Consider the following 25,608-nt stretch of genomic DNA (forward strand, 5'->3'; position numbering starts at 1 on the left):
GGCAGACCAAGTGCCTTTCGTAACTATGAGTAGGGAGAGAAATGATAAAAAATTATATAACTTCAATTACATGAAATTCAGAAGGTTTTATATGAAAAAAGCAATACAACTGAGATAAGAAGGGAACTGGTCAAATGGAACAACAAATATATTTGGTCAGACTTGATGTGTTGGTCAGCTTCATGGAACTCACTTCTTCCCCCCCCCCCACTTCTCTCTTTTAATCTCTGCTATGAGGGAGGGGAGAAAGGAGGGAAGATGAGAGGGAACAAGGAAATAAGAGAGGAAGGGCTAGGAATTTATTATGTGCTCCCTATGTGCCAGGCATTGTGCTAAGCACTTTACAAATATTATCTCATTAGATCCTGACAACAACCCTGGGAGGTTGGTGTTATTATTTATCCCCATTTTAGAGTTGAAGAAACTGAGGTAGGCAGAAATGAGATATTTTGCTCAGGGTCACACCACTACTAATTGTTTCAATCTGGATTTGAACTCAGGTCTTCCTAATTTTAGGCTTACAGCTCTATCCACTATGCTACTAGCTGAGGAAGGAGTACACATTTAATGAAGGTAATGTAAAAATAAAAGATAGCAAATTTTTTTTAAAAAAGAAGACTATAATAGATGCACATCTTACAAGCTAAAATATAACCACCATAAATATTTAAATTCTTCTTCTTGGGGCAGTTAGGTGGTGCAGTGGATAAAGCACTGGCCCTGGATTCAGAAGGACCTGAGTTCAAATCCAACCTCAGACACTTGACATTTACTAGCTGTGTGACCTTGGGCAAGTCACTTAACCCTCACTGCCCCGCCCCTCCAAAATTATTCTTCTTTATGGCATCTATAATTGCATTTCTTTAGAAAAATAAAACTCAGTAAAACCTGTTAGAGATTAGAAAGTCACAATTAATACTGATGACATTCCATGGAAAATACTGTATTTGGATTTTCCCCTGCAAATAATTTTTTAAAATAAAAGTTTTTTTAAAAAATAAACTACAAAAAGAAAAAACTAAAGGGAAGGGAGCTGTTTCTTACCTGAGATACGAGTGTGTCACATGCTGAGGCTAAACCCGTTCCAACTGAAATACCAATTACATTTACAACCTAAAAACAAATAGAGAATATACAATCAAGGATGGACAACGCATGGAACCGCGCTCACATTATCAATCCCATATCCTTTCAAAAGGAGGCATAGCAAAAATAACATGAGACTTCTGGGAGTAACTTCAAGCATTTTATACTTAAAAGATATAATTCCTATTGTGATCCTACAATGCAAAGTAAATATACATATTTAAATATAAATTTTTGCCTCTACTGCAAGGTCAGAGATTCATCTATGTCAACCCTGACTTTTTGTTTTAGAAGATGAATATTTTAATCTATTTCAAGAGAATCCTATATTCCCTACAGGACATCCCCCATCTCTACCACATGTTCCCTCCCATCCACCTGTCAGAATCTTTGTCTTCCTCAAGACTCAGCTCAGGTTCCCCGTCCTCCATGAGGTCTTCTCAGTCTCCCCAGCTTTCCCAAGAACTCTGTGACCAGAATTCTCCTTTGCTCCTTCTAATCTGTATTATCTTTTACATCCATGTTCTATGGCCCTGTTCTAGTCTGACTGTCCCCAGAGGAGAAGAGCTATCGTTTTTTCATCTGGATATCTCTAGCTCCTATCAGAGTGCCTTCAACAAAGCAGGCACTCAATAAACACTTGCTGAATTCCATATAAATGCAAGGTAAAAATCAATATGCTTTTCCATGCGTGGAGATGATAATGTCAACAGGACACACACTTTGAGCTGATTTTCCACCAGGGGGAAATGTATTAATGCTGATCCATATACTGGCCTTCATCTAGTGGCCCCTGAGACCAAGGACCAAGAGGGCTATAGGATTAGGGATTCTATTTGTGGTTTTTAAACAAAGTAAAAGCAGTAAAAAAGAATGCTGGGTTAGGAATAAGAAGCCATGATTTCTGGTTCTGGTTTGCCACTTAATAAAGAAAGCTAGTGGCTTTGGACAATTCATTACCTCTCTGGATGCTATCTGTAAAAAATGGGAACAATAATAGTTATAGGGCCTATTTCACACATAGTCATTATGAAAATACAGTGAAATATGTGTGAACATATACTCAATGGCCAGATTAAAAAAGCAGATTTGAATTTTTTCTTTTTCTATAAGAAAAACCACATAACTAAATTAAAAACAAGAAATATGAAACATTATTATACATGTATATCAATAAATCAATTGAGAAACATTTATTAAGCATCTATTAGGCATTGTGCTAAGTGCTAAGGATAAAAAAAGAAGGCAGTCCCTACTGCCCTTAGAGAGCTCACAATCTAATGGAGGAGTCAACATGCAAACGAACACATATACAAAAAGCTACAGACAAGATTAATAGCAAACAACCAACACAGGGAAGGCACTAGAGTTGGGGAAGGCTTCCAGTTAGAGATGCGGTTTTAAGAGTACAAACCAAAAAACCCACCTTGGTTCCATGTTACAGGATGAGACAAGGACAAAAAAAGGAGGGCTTGATAAAGTGAAAACCATAAAGAAAGGGGGAAGGAAGGGGAAAGGAAGGGGGAAGAAGCACTGAGGGAGACAAGCTCCACAGCACTGATAAGTTATTTGGGTTGTGGGCTTTATAAAGATTAGCTTCTCTTGGCTAAATGGCCCTTTTCAACTACTAGCTGTTCTATTCTGAATAGGATAACTGGGGTAGAAATTATTCTCTGAGATAGCCATACCCAGAAGATCAATATCACAGAAAGAAGTCAAACTAAGGAATGGCCAGTTTTCTTATCCCTGTACTATATGTAATCTTTTTTTTTTTTTTGATGAGGCAATTGGGGTTAAGTGACTTACCCAAGGTCACACAGCTAGTGAGTGTCAAGTGTCTGAGGCTGGATTTGAACTCAGGTCCTCCTGACTCCAGGGTCAGTGCTCTATCCACTGTGCCACCTAGCTGCCCTATCCCTGTACTATAAAAGACTCAGTATCATTTTCTCAGGACCTTTCCATGGTTCATCTTTCCGTATAAGGCAAGGGGCAGCTAGGTGGCCCAGTGGATACAGCACTGACCCTGAAGTTGGAAGGACCTGAGTTCATATCTTACCTGACACTTACTAACTAACTGTGTGACTCTGGGCAAGCCACTTAACCCCAATTGCCTTAAACATACAAGCATCTCCACTTATCCTGATTATCTATTTATCCATCCATCCATCCATCCATCCATCCATCTTGCCACTGGACCCAGATGGCTCTGGAGGAGAGAGTGATGTTGGTGACTTTGCACAGCCCTTCCTCACTTAAATCCAATTCAGTGCAAGTCATGACATCACCCTGATGTCATGGTCCTCTTGGAGAACAAAGGATAACAACAACAATAGTGAATGCCACCAGCTATTCATAAAATAGCTCTTTCCTTGGTCTATTCTTAACACTGTCGTTTAAACAGAGTCTGAAATTCCTTGTAACCCCAAATACTTAATTTAAATTCCCATATAGGGGCAGCTACATGGTGCAGTGTATAGAGCACCAGCCCTGGATTAAGGAGGACCTGAATTCAAATCCAGCCTCAGACACTTAACAATTACTAGCTGTGTGACCCTGGGCAAGTCACTTAACCCAATTGCTTCATAAAAAACCAAACAAATAAACAAAAAAATAAATTCCCATCTAACATCTGCTTTTACATTTCAAAAGGACAATCTTATGATAGAAAAGATGTCTGAAAAAGAAGACACCATCACACTCCCTTGCCGTTATAGAAAGGCTTCAATTCAATCAATCAAGTGAGTAAAAAAGAAATTTGCCAGTGCTTATTGAAAGAAACAAGAACCAACTTCCCATCCCAATCCCCAGCAATAACAAAAAATCCCTGAGAAGTGTAATTTCACCTTGTGTCTAAAAGGGAAGACATGTTTAATTAAAGAATTCACTGCTCTACTCTAGTACAATCTCTGTAATTCAAACTAACGGCTAGTACACAAGAGTACTGAAAAGTAAAACAACATTCTACAACATGGAGAAATGAAGCTTTCTTCCTTGTACATATATTTATCAATTCTGCCACCTAGTGCCAGGTAGACATTCTGCCCTTTGTGGTTTTGGTGGTGGTGTTTTTTTTTGTTGATTAGTCACGTCTGACTCTTCATGACCCCATCTGGTGTTTTCTTGACAAAGATACTGGAGTGGTTTGCCATTTCCTCTGCCAGCTCATTTTACAGAGGAGGAAACTGAGGTAGACAGGGTTAGGTGATTTGCCCAGGGTCACACAGCTAGTAAACATCTGAGGCTGGACTTGAAGTTAGGTCTCTCCTGAGTCCAGGGCTTCTGTTCCAGCCACTTCACCACCTAGCTGCCCTAGAGGTTCTGTTAGACCTACTTTAAACTTCATTTAGCACAATCCTGCTTCTATACAATGAATGAATCCATTAGAGATCTAGGGGATCTTAGAGCCTGCCAATTAATCCAGCACCATCACTCTGCAGATAAGGAACTAAATCCCAAAGTCAGAAACCTAGTTAGTGACTGAGTTGGAACTAGAACCTGGCTCTCTGGACCTAACCCTTTCTGATTTACACCAAAATGTTTCAAGTACTTGAACAATTTTCCCCGTTAAGTAGCTTAAAGAATTTCCCTTCAAATATTGTTTGCATTATTATTTTTTTTGGGGGGGGGAATCCTTTCACTTGTGGTAAAAAGTTTTAACAGTCAGTTAGACAATGGAGAGACGCCAGGTTTTTTTTTGTTTGTTTGTTTGTTTTTACTATCTCCTTTCTGTTATAATATACACTATCTGTAACATGTACTCTCTGCAGAGGCTCTCCCTTTGCAAGACTAATGTCAAAGCATCGGTTCATGAGGACAAAAAAATCGCCCCTCTGGACAAAACTTTCCTCTCTTCCTTTTCTATATTGTTGTTCACATATTATTAGTTAGCAATAGTTACTATATTCTTTTTACTGTTCCATCAAGGAAATATTTTGTTTCTTGAGGAACAAAAGGGGGGAATGTGGTAAAAAGTTTTAACAGTCGGTTAGATAATGGAGAGACGCCAGTTTTTTTTTTTTTAGGACCACCCTTTTGGGGAGGAGACCAACAGCATGAGCTACGCACACCAGTCCACCTGCGACGCACGCCAGATTGCCTGCTGAGCACTCGACTTCTGGGGTGCGAGCTTAAAAGGCAAGGAGAGAACGGAAGTGGGGCTTTTTCCTGCTCCGCTGTTCTCCTGGCTGCGCTGCACAGACAGACGCGGACTGGAGTTTGACTCGGCCGGCTCTCGGTTGACAGCACGCGCTTAACTCGGTCTCTCTCCCCAAAGGTGGCCTTGGATTTTGGTGAGTTTTATACAGAATATAGACTAAGCCTAGATTTAAGACGATTTGTATTGTATTTCTACTTTCCTATCCTTCTAATCAACATCACCTTGTGACTACCATAAAAATAAAAGGTCTATCTAGAAAACCAGAAGCTTCTTCCATTTACTAGTCTGGGAGATAAATTAAGGGAAAGGTTAAGTAGGGTAGATTTATGATCTAATATCCAATTTTAATCTCACAATATCCAATTTTAATCTCACACACTGATAAAGAATTAACTTGAATCCAAACATTATAAATTCAGAAATAGTAGGGTCCAAATCAATGAAGTTTTTTACCTGTGTGATCTTGGCCAAGTCATTTCCCTATTCTAGACCCAGTTTCCTCATGTCAGACTAGGTGATCTTTCCTACTTTAAATTCTTTACTCTTATATGTTCGAACTTAACTTTAAGAATACATACGGATAAAGCAAGTGTAACAGCATCCAACTCAACTTTCCCTAAATGTCCACAAAATATGGAGCTTACGACACTGATTAGAAAAACCATCAACTGCTCCAGGAACTAGAGGAGAGATCAGGGTAGGAGGCAAAGAAAAGACAATGTGGTTAAGTCACATTAAAGAGTTCACATCTACTGCTCAGCCCCCTCCCACCCCCCACCCCATGTCTTGAAGATTGAAGGAGATAATGTGAGTGATTGAGCCTTGAAAAGTATAAGCAGGAATAACTGTGAACTGAATTTATTTCACATACAAATTCGTTTAATGGCTGAAAAGTGGTCTCAGAATTCAAATAAGCCCCTTGGGATAGAATAAGGGGAGTGCAGCACTCAAGAGCCCTTTGAACCAATATGTAAAATGGCTCTGCAGCTAAAACACCTGGGTGGCTTTGAATTCCCATCTCTGGGCTTCAGTTTGATGCTCTATAAAATGAAAAGATCGAACCAGATGACCTTTAAGGTAAAACAAACAAACAAAAAATCTTGTGATCACATGAATCTTCGGCACGTATGTCAAAAGGAAATACAAATTTTCTGAATTAACTGCCATCAGTGATATTGCAGAGACTTCCTACTCAGGTATGGGATGGACTGAAGAGATCTAGCTAGGGTGCTTTCCCTTTTCCACTTCTGAGATCCTGTGTTTTGCTGACAATTGTCAGCAAGCTGGTTCACCTTATACAGAGAATATTCATTCAGATTTAATGGATTCTGCTTATTGGTGAAACTGGGGACGGGGAGAAAAGATGATGCACAAACTCTCTTCATGGTCTCACATCCAAGATGTCCTCGTTTGCCCAGAGATGGAGGGAGCTGGGAGATGGAAGGGACGAGAGGGAGTAAAAAAGACATCAGCAGGCAGGTGCGGAGGGAAGGGCTCAGATGGGCTCCCAGAGGCTCTTTCATCCAGCCCCTCATTTTACCCGGATGAGTAAGGCTCAGTTAGATGGCTCAAAGGGAGGGAGGAGATATGCTGAAGAATAAAGTAAGGATGGACTGAATGACAGGCACGGGAATCAGGACGGATGGACTGAAGAAGGGTGAGGGCTGTAAGAAGCAAGAGAGATGGACGGTGGAAGGACATGGGAGGCAAGGAGGAGGGGGAGGGAGGGCAAGAAGGATGGCGGGGAGGGGGAGGGGAAGCAAGAAGGTGGAGGGGAGGGGGAGAGGAAGCAAGAAGGTGGAGCGGAGGGGGCCAAGAAGGATGGAGGAGGGGAGTAAGCTCTCTGGTCTGGGTCCCGGGCTCCAGGACTGGAGGGGCTCCCAGAGCCAGCCCTCTGGGCCCCCGCTCGGGCCCCTCACCACGGGCCCCGCGATCCGCGCCAGCTCGGCCGCCTCGCGCCGGGCATTGGGCGGCAGCGCGCCGCGGACCCTCCGCAGACAGCGGACCTCCCGGAGGGCGGCGAGCCGGGGCCGCAGACTGGGCCAGAGGCGCTTGGGGGCCTCCCCTGGAGGCCCTTGGGCCAGGCACTCCATGCGGGACAGTTTTTCTGGGAGCCCGAGCTGCACGCGCTCCCGAAGCGATGTCATCCGGTTCCCCGCTACCCCAGCCCCGCGCCTGCGCAGCGGCCCCGCCTCGCGAGGCTCCGCCCCACCACGTGCAGCTCTAGCTCGCGCAGCCTCGCTCTGCGCCTGGTGAGTTTCCCATTGAGCCTCTGATCCAGTGCCGAGCCCTGGCGCTCCATTAAGCCCCGTAAGCCTGGCTGCCTTCACCTGCGGTCTCTCTGGCTCCGGTCCGGGCTCCACGGTCCCGATGCCCGCTGGCCCATTTAGCCTTTCCCCATTCCAAGGGGCGAGCGGCCCCGCTGTTGTGACTTCTCAGACCTAAGCCCGAGCTACCAATCACAGCTAGCAGGTAGCGGAGAGGTCGTCGTTTTCAGGAATTCCAGGGCTCTGGCCACTGACCGGCCGAAGGCCCGGCCGTACAGAGCTTTGATGACCTTTTTAACGACCTGCCAGCCTGCACTGCAGACCAGCGGCTCTGTCCAAAGGCAGGGAGAGTCCAGGGAATCATCCCTGATGGCCGAGGAAGAACCCAGCCCTTGCAGGGAGGGGATGGAGGGAGGAAGGAAATCGTTCACTCTCCTCCCCTCCCTCCATCCCCACCTGAGCCCAGTGGGGAGCAACATCAGGACCCCAGAAGAAGAGAATGATCGGGGCACCGGGTGCTAGAGTGAGCTGCTTAGGTCACACGTGATGTCTCTAGCAGAGTACGCCGTGGGTATGCCCACTCTCCCCACCGTGCGTCTTTGTAGAAGGGTGCACTGGAGTTATGCGGAGAGAAAAGATTGAAGCTCTAAGTGGTTGCTGCAAAGCATCAGCTTTCCCACCCCCACCCCCACTTCTGAACGCCACAAAGGTGTTCCATTGCCTGCAGTACATAGGGCGCTATCTGGGCTACCAGGGCCACCCAAGGCTACACCGAGTGAAGCAGGTCACCCCTCAGAGCTGCCGGCCAATTCACGTGTGGTCTCTCACTCTTGGACCTTCAGTAGCTTGCTCTTTGGACGTTTCAAAACTCAGCCCTCTCTAATATAGTCCTTCACCTGAAGGCAAGAAAGAACGGGCACCGCAGATACAGAAGCAATAGCAGGTCCGAGCACTCCCAGGCCTTGACCCAGGTGGGGAGGTGGTAGAGAATCAAGGCCTCCCTTAGTACCCAGGGGTTTAAGGGCATATCACCCACCTCACTTCAATGTAGCCACAGAGGAAAGGACAAGGGGGGTCTTGTAAGTTCACATTCAGTTCTGACTCAGCAGCCAAATCAAAAGGCCCCCTGCTTCCTTAGGCTCAGTCATAGAATACCTGAGTCTGTTCCAAAGTTGAGAGCAGTGCCCTGCCCACCCCCCTTTGTCCCCCTCATTACTCGTGCCCAGGGCAGAATCACTAACTATCCATGTAGGGGATGTCATCCCAGTGCCCAGCCCCTACTCCTAGGGATTGAGCTCCCATTGGGCGTTCTCCAGTGTTCTTTAACCCCCAGAATAGAAACACCCTTTTCACTTTTTGTCCCCTGGTGATTCTTGACCATTTTTAAACTGATGGCTTTTGCTGGTCTGCAGATCTGCTACATAGGTACTGTATGGAGCACTGAAGTCATAGAATATTAGTGTTGTTCAGTCATGCCCAACTCTTCGTGACCCCATTTGGGCAAAGTTACAGGCATGGTTTGCCATTTCCTTCTCTGGCTTATTTTTCAGATGAGGAAACTGAGGTAAATAGGGTGAAGTGACTTGCCCAGGGTCATACAGCTAGTAAATGTCTAAGGCTGGATTTGAATTCAGGGAAGACGAGTCTTCCTGATTCTGATCCACTGCATCAGTTAGCTGCCCCAGGGTATTGGTATCCTCATGTTAATGTCTAACAAAAATAAGCTGGATTTTTTCTTTGAGTTTTGGTCCTCAGACTTTTAAGTTGCTAAATTGATTTACCCTAGTTCAGGCCCTCATCACTTTCCCTGCCTGAAGTCTCTCTCCAAACTCCAGTCCATCTTCCATTCAACTGCCAAGGTGATTTTTCGAAAGTATAGGTGTGACCATGCTCAATGAGCTCCAGTGGCCCCCTGTTACCTGCAAAGGTCAGTTACAATCTCCCTTTTGGGCATCAGAAGCTCTTCATAACCTGCCTTAAATCCTTTCAATGCACCCTGTAATCTGGTTACACTGATCCCTGGCTGTTTTTCCCCTCTCAGCTGGGCCTCTCAGTTTCCCTGGCTTTCCTCAAGATTCATCTTAAATTCCACCATCTACAGGAGGTTTTTCCCAGGCCTCCACCATGCTGATGCATTCCTTTCTCAGCATACCTTTCATCTTCTCTGTAAATATCTTGGAGGTATCTAGTTATTTGTTACCTCGTTTATTAGAATGGATATTCCTTGAAAACAGGAATGGGGGTCGGGGGAAGGGTTGCCTTTTAAAAAATTCTCTGACCTTAGAAGAGTGCACATTGTAAGCACTTCATAAATCCTTGCTGACTTTCTACAAGAGAAAATACTTTTGGAAGATCCCGTCGATGAAGAAAATTGAAAATTGACTTTTTGAAAATTGACTAACAGCTTCAAAGTTTAGTGATAGGGACTAGACCTGGGTTTCAAAAACTCAGGGGTAAGGAAACCTACCAATGTAGGTGTTTTCTCTGTAATTTCAAGTCTTAGAGACCTGCCCAGAGAGTGTGCCCAGGGTCACACAGTATATGTCCAAAGTGAGATTTGAACCCAGGTCTTCCTGGCTTTAAGATCGGGCCTCTGTTACTCAGCACTTGCTTATTTTGGGGTCATCTAAAAAAACCCCACTCTTACCTCTGAAGCATCCCTGATTATGTGATCCTGGGCAAGTCATTTAACTTCCAGGAAGGCTGCAGGACAGGTGTGGATCTAAATTGGTAGAGGAAATTTCCTCACCTGGAGTTCCCTATGTGATGAGATCCAACTCTGGACCTAAACCTCCCCTGTTTTTGTACCAAGGGTGGCTCCCTGAAGCTCAGATGACTCAGCTTAGCCTTTAGGTCCCCCTTCCTCCCGAAATCCTTTCCTTTCCCCTACTTAACTTTGTATTCTCACTTTTAAGCCTTCTACTCCAACCAAGCTTGCTGTTCCCATCACCACCACACTGACTTGGTCATTCCCACCCTGGTGTCTCTTGTGCCAAATGATTCATTTAACCCCTATGGTATTCCAGTCTGTGTCATTCAGTTTAGTAGGATTCAGGGCAGCTAGGTGGCGCAGTGGATAAAGCACCAGCCCTGGATTCAGGAGGACCTGAGTTCAAATCCAGCCTCCGACACTTGACACTTACTAGCTGTGTGACCCTGGGCAAGTCACTTAACCCTCATTGCCCCGAAAAAACAACAACAAAAACCCAAACAAACAGTTTAGTAGGATTCCATAAGGGTAGTGATCACTTGGCTATTAGTGTATATTGATATGCATTTAGTGATATATATCTGGTCAGTCTAATCAGCTAGTACTATCATGTTTTACAGGTCTTATATGGAAGAATAATTAGAAAGTTCTGTGTATTAGGCCCCAGAGCTTTGTTATAAGTTCACTTACTTAAGCACAGGAAGTTAACTTGAGGCCCCCCTCTCCTGTCCCCTTTTTGCTTTGTCATGCTGACTTGCACAGTCATAGTGACCAAACCCAGGCATGGTAGAGATGACTCAGTGCCATGAAAGCCACACCCCCACAACCCCAACTCAAAATCTTATAAAAGTGAAAGTTGAAAACTACCTTTACATAACTGGGGGAAAAAAATAAAGGTCTGGTAAAGAAAAAACCTCACTGCAGGACACCATTCTTCTCTCCCTCTGTTTTTTGGGGTTTTTCCCCCCATTCTACCCTCAGGGGCTAGTCTATGGCTCTACCCACAGTGTATGGCTGTGGACAAACCAACTCAGTGGTAAGGTGAAGGGAGAATAAAGATTTATTGAGAGAGAAGGCTTTTGAAAATTGATTTCTAAAATTTCCACAAGCCCTTCAAGATGCATGGGTTTATATTTCTGGGAAAAAAACAAAACAGCAAGCTACTATATCAGCAGAGCACAATATATATAAGCAGTCACTGGAGTTCTTCTCCAAGTCAGTGATGGATGATCAGTTAACACTCAGAAGAGCCTCTCAGAGGAAGGGATGGGACCAGGCCTCGGCTCCTTTCCTTCAGGCAGGCAATAGGTACTTGCCCTGTCGATTCTCAGAGGACATCCATAGGCACAGCAGAGTCAGGATTAGAACCAGAAGGGGCTTCTGAGGCTAGCCTCTCCATTTTACAGATGAGGATACTGAGACTCCGAGAGGTAACGTAATTTGTTCAGTGTCCCATGGTAATAGTAGTGAGTGGCAGAACCGGGGATTTGAACTCGGGTCCTCTTGACTCCAAGACCAGTGTTCTTTCCACCACACCACAAAGCCTGTCCTGTTAGCTGGCGGCCAATTGCTGTCACCTTTGGGGGAAGGGGAATGGAGATTTACCGCCGATTCCTTCGTTGGCACAAACAGCCCCTCGACTTGTGGCTATGTTCCTGTGTAGAGCCTCACCAAAACGCCCACCACCAAGATTAAGACGGCTGCCAGCAGCGCCAGCCCCCTCCGCAGGATCAAGTCTTTCAAAGATAAGGCCTTGTTTTTGGAATGGGCCCCAGAAAGGGGCTCCTCCGGCTTCACGGGTCGTTCTTCTGCCTGGCTCTCCTCTTTGCTGACAACATCGCCCGCATCTCCCAGTAAAACACCAGCCTGATGCTCCGAGTCCACTACGAGAAAAGGGAGTGTAGTCAGTCTGAATTCTAAAAAGATCATTGATTTGTTGTTGTTTGTCCTTCCTTCTCCAGGAGGACCATGACATGGGGCTGATGTCATGACTTGTACTGAATTGGATTGAAGTGAGGGAGGGCTGTGCGAAGTCACCAACCTCAACCTCTCCTCCAGAGCCATCTGGGTCCCGGGGCAAGATATACATCAGGATGACCGGAGAGGGCCCTGGATGTTTGAGGCAGTTGGGGTTAAGTGACTTACCCAGGGTCACACAGCTAGTAAGTGTCTGAGGGAAAATTTAAGCTCAGGTCCTCCTGATGCCAGGGCCGGTCCTTTCTCTCCTGTGCCACCTAGCTGCCCCTATCTATCGATCTAGGGCAAACCTCGGAGGTCACCTAGTCCAAGTCCCTCATTTTACAGATGAGGAAAAAAATTGAGGCAGATTAAGTGACTAGCTCAGGGTCACATGACTAGTAAGTAGCTAGTAGTCAATTAGGTAATCCACAAAATTTGAACACAGCCGGGTAGCACAGTGGATAGAGTTCAGGGCCTGCAATCAAAAAGATTCATCTTCCTAAATTCAAATCTGGCCTCCGTGTTAAGATAACGGAGTTTGGTAGATGCCCTGGGTCTGACTTGATTGACTTAGTAGTGTTTGGATTGGGCGTGAATGAGGAGCCACTAAGTACCCACTTAAAGGAGTGTTCTCAAGAGGCTCTGGACTGCTGCGTCAGCCAATCAACTTGGGAGGAGGACCCAAAGTAGGAAGGGGACGAAGGCTGAGGGTTACTTCCTCTTGGGTTGGAGACATCCGCTTGGTGGCAGGACTTCAAGTGGGTGATTAGGAAGGCTAGGATTTCCATGTTAGAAGGAATCTGATCTCAATCTTTCTCTCTCTTTACTATCTTATATCTTTTAATAAACCCTTAAAAGCCTAAACTCTTGGTGAATTTATCAGTGATTTTAGCCAGTTCTACCCCAAAACTGGGGGGACAGATTAGAACCCACATTTAGAATTTTAAAATACACACCTCAGTCACTTACCAGCTGTGTGACTCTGGGCAAATCACTTAACTCTGTTGGCCTCAGTTTCCTCATTTGTAAAATGAGTGGAGAAGGAAATGGCGAACCACTCTAGTATCTTTGCCAAGAAAACCCAAAATGGGGTAATGGAGATTCAGACACAGACTGAAAATGACTGAACGACAACAGGACCGACTAAAGGGGAGATGGGACCCGAAGCACTGTGAGCTTGGTTTACACAGAGATGGCATTCTGAATATCTCAGCCCATAGACCTTCCCTTTCCACTCTTGGTGCCCAGAGAAGGCAGGGATTCCTATGGGGAAGAGAAGGCTTAGACCTTACATTTGTATCTATTTATCCGTGTTTATATTGTACCATCTCTCCTCCTCAGTAGAACATAACCCCCAGAGGGCAGGAATACCTACCATGGGCCAGCACTCCAAGCTTGAGAAGCTTCAGGGCTTTGAGGTTCAGTGACTTGGCCGGGTGCTCCCAGCTAGTAAGGTCAGAGGCAGGATTTGAACCCAGGTGTTCTTAATTTCAAGACCACCCCCATGCCATGACCACGGCTCCTTTTAACGGGTAATTCACGGCCACAGAACTAGACGAGTTAACAAATGAGGGTCTAGACAGGCCAGTTCAGCAGGAAGGGATGGAGTCATCATACCTGATGGGATTGGGCCCTGATAGATGACCCGATCTTGGTGGTTCCGAGCCCTGGTCACTTGTCCCTTCAACTTGGCCCGCACTCGAGCCTGAAAAGGGAAAGTCACAACCAATCCCTGACCCTTCTCAGCAGGTGTTTCCCTGGAAGGGCTTCAATGGACACTCGACTCAGGGAAAGCCAGCTCCTGTAGCCCCTTCCCTTTGCTTCCGTGTTGTCTGTAACTTCATGAGGGAGGCCTGAAGCTGGCCAGGTTTGAGGTGGTGATACAGAGCTGGCCCTGATATCAGAGGACCAGGCAAGTCATCTTACTTCCCCAGGCTGAATTCTATGTCCTCTCAGACCCCCAGGCCTCTAAATCTACGCTCTTTCTCAAAGTTGGAAACAGAGGCAGGAAAGAATCAGGCTGGATTCTCTATTTCTGGTGAGGGCACCCTTATCCCTCCACCCTCCCAGGATCTGCAGCCTCAGAGTCATTCTCAACTCAAGGGTCTCTTAAACCCTTGTAGTCAATCAGTTGCCACATCTTGTCCATTCTGCCTCCATATCTCTATAGCATCCGTCCCTTTCTCTTCACCCACATGGCCCTCTCCCTAGTTCTGGCCTCCCCACCTCCTGCCTGGTGTCCCTGACTTATACTCTTCCCTTTCTAGTCCATCCTCAGCCCCAAGGTATCAAACATACCACAGGCCAGAACCAAATTAAAATGGAATTGGGAAACATTTAACAAAATAAATACAAATATGATAGAAAACCACATATTAACATTATCTGTGTCCTATGTCATTCTGTATCCTTCAGGGATCTTTATGTAAGGTTTCGTGCCCCGCCCCCCCCCAATCCCATTTCTATGTGAATTTGATAGCCACTGGTCTAGGTGATATCTCAGGTTCCTTCCAATTTTAAATCCAGGATCTAGCATTTTTCCTTCCTAGGTCTCAGTTTCCTTATCTATGAAGTCAGGGGGTTGGACTGGCTAGCCCCTAGAGGTCCCTTTCCAGATATGTGATTTTTCCTAGGCCTCAGTATCTTTATCTGTAAAATAAAAGGTTCTAAAGTCCCTTTCTAGACCTAGATCTATGCTCTCTGATGTCTCCACATTAGACATCATCATCGGTCAAACTAAAGGGTTGAATGCTGGCTTCGAAGGTCCTTTTGATCGATGATTTTAAAGTCTCTGGTCTTTCCCCAAAGTTAAAATGGCAGAGATAAAGAGAAGGAATCAGAACAGATTCATCAGAAGCCACTCCCTCCCACATAGGCCCAATTTTGATTCTCACCCAGGCACTCATCCTAATCTGAAACATGTTAGAGAAGAGGAAGGCAGAATGACGATCACAGACCGCACTGGATCTCATCAGGAAGGCTTTGGCCCATCAGAAATACAGGCAGGAGAGGTTCCCATGGCTCCTCCCAAAGTCGAACTCTAATCTGCCTCGTTCTTTTTTTTTTTTTTTTAAGTGAGGCAATTGGGGTCACACAGCTAGTAAGTGTTAAGTGTCTGAGGCCCGATTTGAACTCAGGTCCTCCTGACTTCAGGGCCAGTGCTCTATCCACTGTGCTACCTACGTGCCCCCTAATCTGCCTCATTCTTGAGATTCTCCTTTTCAGACCCGCCCCCCGCCTCCCTCCAAGCTGGTGGGAAGAAGCTGGCCTTGTATTTTTCTGATCTATGGATAAACAAAGGAGGGCGGGTCCTAACCTGTCCATCTGGCTGTCTATACCAGCCTCCGTGCCAGTGAAAACAAGAGAAAAATCAATCCCAAAAGGAGAAAAAGGTCTTCCAGAAGAAGGGCGAGACAGAAAAACGCTGCCTTGTTGACATTCTCCATGGGGAAATGTTTGTGGGAATGAATCATGAGCAGGGTTACCTCTTCACTGGCCTTTTCCCAGTTCAAGCGTAAGATGAAGCCCAGAAAGCAGGCGGCTTGCAAGATGGAGCAGATGATGATGCCTGACCACAGACCTAGGAAGGGAAACGTTAGCAATGAGCAAATGGGCATCTCATTATGGAAAACCTGCTCCCCTATTGGTCAGTTTGTCCTACAAGTAGCGTTGGGTGGCTGCCTACTCAAGGAACTGTTGGGTGAAGGATTATGATGCAGTGGAGAGAGATCTGGAGTCGTGGGAAATGGGTTCAAATCCTAACTCTGCCACTGGGGATAAGCTGGTTGACCTTGGGCAAGTCACCAAGACTCTCTGGGTTGTAATTTCCTCACCTGGAAAGGGAAGGTGTTGGACTAAGTGGCCTCTGAGGTCCTTTTCAGCTCAGATCTATAACTCTATGGAGGGAGGGTTCAATTCCACAGTTCAGTTAACCGTTATCAGCTGCCAGTGAAGCCCCAAGCGTCCGGAGAGTACCAGAAAAATCAGACCTGATCCTTGAATTTTAGGAAACTTCCGTTGTATTCAGCTGTCGACCTAGGCCATCTAGTTAGCATTTATGTAGGGGTTGAAAATGTTTTTTCCGCTGATGCTGACAACAACCCTGGGAAATTGGTGCTACAGTTAATCACTATTTTACAGATGAGGAAACTGAGGCAGGAAAAGGTGAAGTGACTTGCCCACAGGGGCTGCTTCCTGGGATGATAGCTGCAGACACTGGACTGGAAGTCTGAGTGTCCCCAACACCCTTGGGTTCAGAGTCCTGGGCTGTCTCCTTCAGGGTCTGGGGTAGGAGTGGGGGCAGACAGTGGTGGTTTGGCTTGCTGCCTCCTCTCTCTCCCCCAGGATGCCCTGTGGCTTAGCCAGGCTGGCCTGGCTACCCCGTGGGTGACTGTTGGTAGGATGCCGGGCCCTTTCTCTATAGGATCTGTGTTCCAGGATGTTGGCTCTGGGGGCTCAGTAAGAAGCAGGACTGGCCATTGAGGGGGGCAGGGTTCTCCTTCTCTGAGAGCTCCTGTGCCCACCTGACAGCTGGGGGCAGTTGATCTGCAGCTACTGCTGAGGAATGTGAGTTCCTTAAAGCGACTGTCTCATTTTTTGTACTTATATCCCTGGCATCCAGCCCAGTCAGTGCCTGGCATGTAGCGAGCTCTTAAATGCCCATTCATTCATTACAGCTTGGTAGGGGAGGTAAGATATGTACCAATAAGGCAGAGAGGTGGCTCAGGAGATAGAAGGCTAGACTCGGAGTAAGGAAGACCCAAGTTCAAATGTGACCTCAGATACCTCCTAGCTGTGTGACCCTGGGAAGGTCACTCTAACCTCTGCCCCAGTTTTCCTCATCTATAAAATGGAAGGACCAAATGAGATAATGAGATAATATTTGTGAAAGTGCTTTATAAATACGCACTATTAATATCACTATGAAGCATAACACAGAGCAGAGAAGAAGAAATGGGGCAAGACACCCAAGAGGAGCGTTCAGTTACTGGGTGGGCCATCGCTCACGCCTCCTTAGGGGCAGCCAAGAAGGAGTCAGGCCTGGGGCCGGGCGGCTCTGATTTCAGCAAACACAGAGACATTTTTGGCCTTGCTGGCCACGGTGTCTGCCAAAGGCTACCAACAGCAGACCCAAGAAGGTGCCAGGCCAGGGAAGAACAGTCTTCCCAGGGATAAACTATTCCGGTCAGAAGAACTGACAGCTGCTCTGTTTTCCTAAAAGGGTGGGTGGGGGCAGGGGTGGGGCAGAGGTGGAGAGAGATCAAGTGATGAGAAGGCACCATTGGCAGGCAGGAAGAGAGCCATGGGACTCCTTCCACGACAGCTTCCAACCTCGGCCTCTGGCTTCTTGGCCTGAAGTTTCTCTGCCCAAATCGTGGGGTCCCCCAGAGCTGTGTGATTGTTCCATTCTTTGTCCCTGAGGCCCCCCGTCACTCAGCGCCATGCCTGGCATGCAGCAGGCATCTAATAAATGCTTGCTGATTGACCTTTGGATTTCAGGAAGAAATGGGCTACCTACATAAATGTTACCTTCTATAAACAGAATCCCAGGGGATGGGGTCACTGGACAAAGGGAACCTGGGTCTGATTCCCACCTCAGGCATTTACTAACTCTGTGCTCCTGGGCCTCCATTCTGTCATCTCTGAAATGGGGACAATAATAGCATCTGGGGAGCCCCAGAATTGCAATCTTGCCTCACGGTCAAGGCAGGGGCTGGGGGAGTCCCTCGGCCAGCCTGGCTAATCCCCCTAAGCTTTCTAGACCACACTGCCCTCATCTGTGGAATGAGAGGGCTAGAAGCTAGTGACCTTGAAGATCCCTTCCTTCTCTAGGGTGTGGGGAGAGAGCCCCCCCAACTCAGAGGGAGGCAGAGCTGGGCGTCCTTCTCTCTAAAATGGAGACGTTACTGGTGCCTGCCTCACAGAGGTGTCGTAAGAACTAGTGACTGTGCACCCCACCCCTGCCCCAGTATATTCGTAGACATACAATATATACATATAGTTATACATAGATGTATGTGGGTATATTTATGCATATGCTTATGTACATATCTAAAACTATATAAAAATAAACACTATATAACTATACATATATACACATACATGTATATAGGTACATGTACACATACTATATAGTCACATACATAAACTATACACACATAGATAGAGGTGTATCTATTTCTACATGTTTATGCATATCTCTAAAACTATACCTAAAACACTATCAGTATATAACTATACATATACACATGTGTGTTTATACATGTGCATAACACAATATTCACATATAATAGACATTTGTACATACATGTAGGTATGGGTATTTATATGTTTATGTATATATATAACTATATATAAAACATAACATATAGCTATATATACATATGCATGGCAATACGTGTATATGCATACATACACACCCAACACCCAATACACATACATACACATATGTGTTATTTACACATGTATATATACATGCATATGCATATATACACATATATGAATAAAAATAAAAGTACTGCTCTCTGAGGGTTGTTGTGAAGATCAAAGAAGATCATATTTGTAGACTATCTAGCACAGTGACTGACATGGAAAATATATAAATGCAGGCTATTTTTAACATTTATGTAATCACATTCTACATATATATGTGATTCTATAAATATCTTATATATCTATATCATATATAAAACATGTATGTATATATAAAACAGGATAAATCTAGAAAATGTGATTATATGCCAATCACATAAGTAAAATGTTAATCATGATATATAATTATATCAATAATATACAATCCTAAATCAGATGTAACCATAACATACATATATTATATTGTATAATTATAAAAATATTAACACTTGCCAGAACTTATCTAGTACTCGCTATGGGCACTTATTTACTAGGCACTGTGTTAGATATTTTACAATTTTTCTCTCATTTGATCCTCATGACTACCCTGGGAGGGAAGTACTATTATTATCTCCATTTTACAGTTGAGGAAATTGAGGCAAACAAAAGGTAAAATGACTTGACCAGGGTCACACAGCTAGTAAGTGTTAGTGTCTGGATCTGAACTCAGGTCTTCCTGACTTCCATGCCTCCAACTGCCTCCAATATTAGCAGCTATTATTACTGTTCACAGTCCCTCCCTTGTTTATAAAATCTAGAGGGGATTCTCATGGCTTACCAAATGAAAGGGCTATTGAGTGGTCTGGCATTCAAGGCTCTCAGGTACCCTTCCAGACTGATCATCCATAGAAGGGACCTCAGAGGTCATCTAGTCCAAGCCAGACTCTCAGGTAAGCGGGCATCCAGCCTCTTTCTTGAAGACCCCCCAGTGATGAGGAGCCATCTCCCAAGGAAGTCAATTCCACAGCTTTCTGCTTCACAGGACCCCTGGGAAATTGCGAGGACCTCAAATGCTATCTAGGTGTGTGCCTCAGTTTCCTCATCTGTAAAATGTGGTAGGTTGGATTGTGGTCCCTTCAGTCTACCATTCCAAAGTTCCACCCTGCCCTGACATTTTGTGATCCTATCATCCTTTGGGTTGGCCGTTCTACTATTTGAATAACTCACAGCCTTTCATGAAAATATTATTGAATCAGAGAACATTGACGAGAGAGGCTGGGACAAATCAGATTTCAGTGGACTCGAGATATCAGATGTTCTTTCCCTGGTTCTGGGGTGGGAGGACTAGTGAATGAGCACAAGCTACACCCGGTTCAGCTCATTTGTTGTGAAACGGATGCACGCCCTCCTTATCTTCCCCATCGCCCACATTCAGACTTATCCACCACATGTCTGTGTTCTTCAGGGTTATTGTTTTAGGAAAAGGAACCAACCAGGTACTGCTTCACCCAATATTTTTTATTAGCTCTGGCTGGCCCAGATGCTAACAGCCCAGTTCTCCCACCCAAACCCAGAAGTGTTCTGAAAGTCTCTCTGGACCTTGCCTTTATTATTTTACACTTTAGATTGAGGACTGTCTTTTGCCTTTCTTTGTATCTTTAGTGCTTAGCACTTAGCAGGCACTTAATAATCGTCTGTTGACTGACTGACTGACTGATTGACTTCAGCTGTCTTTTACCATTTCAAAGCAGAGAGCAACACCGTTAGCTATAGCACTAGGTGGGCTGTTAGACAGTGTGTGGGGGCTGCTAAGAAGCAATGAGAGAACTGGAACCTCATTTTACAGAACATGGCGGCCCAAGGAGGTTCAGTAATTTGATCAAAGTTGCCGAGGTAGTGAGCATCAGAAATGGCATTTGTACTTGGGTGCCTTCCTTCCCCCGCAATCCATTGTTCTTTTTATCACACTGCTCCCTCTCAAACAATAATCCTGTCTGTAAGAATGCCAGCCAGCCTTCGCTTGAAGACTTGCAGTAATGGGGAACTCACTACTACACAAGGCAGCCTGTTCCACTTTTGGATACCTTTGGTTATGAGGGCGTTTCAGTAGATGGAGCACTTTTAGGCCTGGAGTCAGGAAGACCTGAGTTCAGATCCAGATTCAGACTCTTACTACCTGGGTGACCCTGGGCAAGTCACTTAACCTCTGTCTGCCTCAGTTTCTTCATCTGTAAAACATGGATAATAATCGCACCTACCTCGCAGGGTTGTTGTGAGGACAGAATGAGGTGATATTTGTACAATGCTCTGTAAAGTTTAATGTGCTGCATAAATGCTGGCTCTCTTGGCAAATTTCCATGGGTAATTAACTTTCCCCCCAACTATTATCCCTGAGATGCTGTTATCCCTTCAGTGATGTTTTACTACTCACAAATCATGATAATTCTGAGGCACAGGAAGTAGTCACTTACCTATCACCCCAAGGTTGGCCGCAAACATCAATGAGATTCCAATGGGGAGACCAATGACATAATAGCCAATGGCATTCAAGATGGCCCCAATCTTCTGATTTCCTGATCCTCTTAAGATCCCACCGCAGGTACACTGTCAGGGAGAAGATTATTTTAGCAAGTACTATTTTCAATTAGCATGTGCTGGGATAGGGACTGGAGCTGTGATTTCATCAGCATGGGGCACTCTCATGGGAGGAAACTCCCTCTCCTGATGCAGATCGCAGCTTCTAGTCTTAGAGGGATGCCCAGGATCACACAGACAAAGTGTATCAGAGGTGGGACTTTGGGCCAGGTCTTTCTGGCTTTGAGGCCAGCTCTTTATCCACTATACCATGCTGCCTTTCTATATATAGCCCGTGATATTTTTAACTAGATAATAAGAATCATGGAGAGCACATGGCTTAGAGAACTAGCTTCAGAGTCAGGAAGTCCTGAGTTCATATCCTGCCACCTGACACAGACAGGCTGTGTGACCCTGGGCAAATCAGTTACCCTTGCAGTGTCCCAGGCAATACTCTGATACTGTGAATTACAGAGCAGGTATTAATATGCATTGGTCCAAAGAATTTCCTCATTTCTATGAAATTACAGGTGTAAAAGGGAAAAAGAAGGAGTCATTGCTTATTAGCATTTGCAAGGACCTTGGAAATTCTACAAATCCAGAGCTCGGGGTAAGGGTCAGGGAAGCAACCAAGCAGTTGAGTAGAATGTATTTGACTGAGGGGGCAGTAAATATACTGTACTAAACAAACAAACAAATAAATAAATGAATAGATAAATAGATAAGCAAATAAATAAACGGACAGGTGAATGAATGAATAAGTAAATGAATGCATAAAATAAATAAAAATAAAATACTTTAAAATATTATTTCCCATAAATGTATGTGAGAAGCAATGTGGCATAATGGATAAAGAGCCAACTGCAGACTCATTAAGATCTGTTTACATCAAGCTTCCGGTGTTTACTATCCATGTGACCTTAAGCAAGTCACTTAACTGTGTGGGCCTGTTTCCCCAAGTGGAGGACAAGGGGGTTGGACCAGGAGGCCCCTGAGGTCCCTTCCCTGCCCCAGATCTATGGTTCTATGAGCCTAAGTCTTTCAAAGTTTAACCTCATGCCAATGCCAAGACTCAATACTGCATTCGGAACACCTGTTGTTGATCTAAACAGAATGAAATCTACCAGAAAAAAAGCCCAGGAGGATTCTGGGGCATACTCACTGCAAAGCCGTCAAAGAGATGAGAGGAGGCATAGATGGGAATGACCTTGGACACCAGAGTGATGATATCTCTGTTAAGAAATTACATACTGGCCTCTCAGGGTGCAGTCAGCACACCCCCATAACATTGTACTCTTTGAAAAGTTTTATTTATGCCTTTAAAAAAAATCCCACCTCCACCACCTCCCCAAATCAGTCCCTTTATGATCCCACCTTTGGGCCAGCTAGGTGGCGCAAGAGATAGAACACCAGGCCTGGAGTCAGGAAGATTTGAGTTCAAATTTGGCCTCAGACATCCACTAGCTGTGTGACCCTGGGCAAGTCACTTCACCCCGTCTGCCTCTGTTTCCTCATCTATAAAATGAGCTGGAGAAGGAAATGGCAAACCACTCTAGGGTCCTTGCCGAAAAAACCCCAAATGGAGTTACCAAGAGTCAGATATGACTGAGCAACAGCAATATGGTCCCAGCCAGTGAGCCTCGCCTTATAACAAAGAGAACTTTGTACTTACTTGTTTATATGTTGCATCTCTTTAGTACCCCAATAGGATACAAACTCCTTATGGGATAGGGTTTTTTTTGGGGGGGGTTATTATATCACTAGTGAGAGGCAGAGTGACAGAGCTGGCCCTTGAGTCACCAATTTTCAATCACTCCCTGTCCCCTGGCTGCTTCTCTGCTGCCTACAACCATGTCTTCCCCATCCTCAAAAAATCCTCCCTTGGGGCAGCTAGGTGGTGCAGTGAATAGAGCACGGGCCCTGCATTCAGGAGGACCTGAGTTCAAATCCAGCCTCAGACACTTAATACTTACTAGCTGTGTGACCCTGGACAAGTCACTTAACCCCAATTGCCTCACCAAAACCAAACCAAACCAAACCAAACCAAAACAAAACACAAACCCTCCCTTGATGTGCTCAGTTGTCCAGTATCTTGAGATGGCCTTGAGGAGGCCGTCCGTGAGAGGGGCCTGCACTTCCTCTCTGGCTTCTGACCTCATTGTCCAACCAAAAAGGCTCTCTCAGAAACTCCAAAGACCCTTCTCCAGTCTTCCCTTCCCTTCCATGTGTACATTTCTCCTTCCTTAGAATATGAGCTCCCTGAGGGCAGGCCACCTTTCTTCCTATCTCTGGTGCTTAGCATAGTACCTGGCACGTAGTAAGTAAGTGCTTAATAAATGCTTTTTGACAGAGTTGGGTTCAAATCCCACTTCCTACTTTTCCTGCCTGTGTAATTCTAGGCAAGCCCTTTATCCTTCGAAGCCCTAGGAGAGGGATAGCTCCTTATGCCTCTGATTATGAAATCAGAGATCTGATGAACACAACCAACCAACCAATTCCCCAGCCCAGGATGAGAGCCCAAGCAGGTGCTTTCCTGAGTGTTTGGGGGATTCAGGGGAGGTGGTGAGTTATGGTGGGAGTGGACTAGACTTAAAAGTATGATTTTCGGGGCAGCTAGATGGCGCAGTGGTTAAAGCACTGGCCCTGGATTCAGGAGTACCTGAGTTCAAATCCAGCCTCAGACACTTAACACTTACTAGCTGTGTGACCCTGGGCAAGTCACTTAACCCCCATTGCCCTGCAAAAATAAATAAATAAATAAATAAACAAACAAACAAATAAATAAATAAATAAATGTTAGCTATTATTATTAAAAAAAATAAAAAGTATGATTTTCTGGGGAAGAAATCTCTATCAATGCAGATCAGAGGATGTTCTGTGGCTTATGGAGGGCCGCTTGGGGGCTGGGGTGGCACTGACTGAAGGTCACGCAGACAAGATGCATTAGAAGCCAAACTTAAACCCAGGTCTTCTTGATTCTCAGGCCGGAGCTCTACCACATCGCACAGCCTCTAGCAAAGGCAGCAAGAAAATGCTGAGAACCGCCAACTACAACAATGAAAAACACAGTCTGCCGTCCCAACCCAGCACTCGGTTGTGCTTTGGCATATTTGGGGAATATACTTGGAAGTAGAAGGGGAGGTGTTAATCTGTCCATTTGTTGGGAGAAATCTGTGATGTTGAAACAAACGGTATCAGGGATTGTTTTTTAAAGGATTGAATAAATCGGTAAATTTCATTTTGGGTAGGGTTTCTTCCCTTCTTTTGTGTCCACAGGCCCTTCCATCAGCCCAGCAAAGTCAATGGACCCCTTCTCAGAATAATGTTTTTAAATGCACAAAATATATCAAATTGCCAAGGAATCCAATTATATTGAAATTTTGTGGCCAATCTTAAAAAAAAAAACAAAAAACAAGTTCATGGGGGGCAGCTAGGTGGCGCAGTGGATAAAGCACCGGCCCTGGATTCAGGAGGACCTGAGTTCAAATCTGACATCAGACATGTGACACTTACTAGCTATGGGACCCTGGGCAAATCACTTAACCTTTATTGCCCCACAAAAAACCCAAACAAACAAACAAACAAAAAGCCAAGTTTATGGACGCCCCGCCCTGAAATCTCAACCTAGACCCGAGTTAAGAACCCTGATGTTGGGAGTCCACATACTCACCTGTCACTGGTGAAAATGTACCCAATGACATCTTTGCAGCTTGCAAGTATGATGCACAAGGTGACGGCAAACATTTCTACAGAAAAAAGGGGGCAAAATAAACCACCTGATGCATGAGAACAGCAAGGCTTCTTGGGAGAGGGAGAGAGGGCAAGTGTTCACCAATGGCATTTCTCCCTGATAATTGCAACAAAATTCCAGGGGGGAGCCAGTGTGAGGGAGAGGTGGGGTAGTCTATAGCCATGCAACAGCCAGCACCTGTGGTCAGCAGAGAAACAGCCGAGGAGATCTTGGCCTGCTCGATGTCTCCCGCTCCCAGCGAGTTTCCAACATGAACGCTGGCGGCCACGCTGAATCCTGTGGGGATCTGAAAAATAGAAATCCACCCACCCACCAAAAAAAAGGAGAAATAGTCAAAGAAGAGACAAGCAACACAAGCCGCTATTTAAGAATCTTTGACTCCCGACAGGGTTTCCACCTGGTGAGTTAAAAGTCAGACAGCGGCAGAACCTTCAATCTCCCAAATATGAGGGAATAAACGCAGAGGGTGGATGGGAGGCTGGCACATCAGGTCTTGGGCATAAGCGGGATTCTGGGTCCCTGGGGTGAAGTGTCTGGTCACCAGCAAAGATGACAAAAGCTGGAAACAGCCATGATCCTACGAGAAGCAATGGATCTGTGCCCCCCTCCCATTGTGGCACAGGAAAGAGAAAGGCAGGAAAAGCTGAGTTGTAGCCATGCCTGGGACACAGACTGCCTCTGGGACCCCAAGCAATTCACCAGACATCTTCAGTTAACAGGCCTCGGGAGGCTGGCCTTGATGGCTTCTAAGGTC

At 45.3% G+C, this 25,608-nt stretch overlaps 2 protein-coding genes across 4 annotated transcripts in view; both read right to left on the reverse strand.

Annotated features, from left to right (window-relative positions):
* LOC122755299 (multidrug and toxin extrusion protein 2-like) overlaps positions 1-7,389 on the reverse strand; it is a 49,896-nt gene extending 42,507 nt beyond the window's left edge. Inside the window, exons 1-3 of the mRNA XM_044003613.1 lie at positions 7,162-7,389; positions 5,821-5,922; positions 1,045-1,113 (exon numbers count right to left, since the gene is read on the reverse strand). Coding sequence (XP_043859548.1) covers positions 1,045-1,113; positions 5,821-5,922; positions 7,162-7,389 — 399 coding nt within the window. The remainder of the gene's footprint in view (positions 1-1,044; positions 1,114-5,820; positions 5,923-7,161) is intronic.
* A 3,883-nt stretch (positions 7,390-11,272) lies between these two features.
* The window catches only part of LOC122726811 (multidrug and toxin extrusion protein 1-like), a 43,502-nt gene continuing 29,166 nt past the window's right edge, over positions 11,273-25,608 (reverse strand). For 2 of the 3 annotated variants that reach the window (XM_043964795.1, XM_043964794.1), the window contains exons 11-17: positions 25,032-25,140; positions 24,774-24,849; positions 22,266-22,335; positions 21,001-21,133; positions 15,664-15,758; positions 13,796-13,883; positions 11,273-12,102 (exon numbers count right to left, since the gene is read on the reverse strand). In XM_043964795.1, the coding sequence (XP_043820730.1) occupies positions 11,867-12,102; positions 13,796-13,883; positions 15,664-15,758; positions 21,001-21,133; positions 22,266-22,335; positions 24,774-24,849; positions 25,032-25,140 (807 nt within the window). In that variant the 3' untranslated portion in view covers positions 11,273-11,866. The remainder of the gene's footprint in view (positions 12,103-13,795; positions 13,884-15,663; positions 15,759-21,000; positions 21,134-22,265; positions 22,336-24,773; positions 24,850-25,031; positions 25,141-25,608) is intronic. The other variant, XM_043964796.1, reaches the window with a different exon arrangement.

The sequence above is a fragment of the Dromiciops gliroides genome, chromosome 4, assembly GCF_019393635.1.
Source record: "Dromiciops gliroides isolate mDroGli1 chromosome 4, mDroGli1.pri, whole genome shotgun sequence".
Lineage (NCBI taxonomy): Eukaryota > Metazoa > Chordata > Mammalia > Microbiotheria > Microbiotheriidae > Dromiciops > Dromiciops gliroides.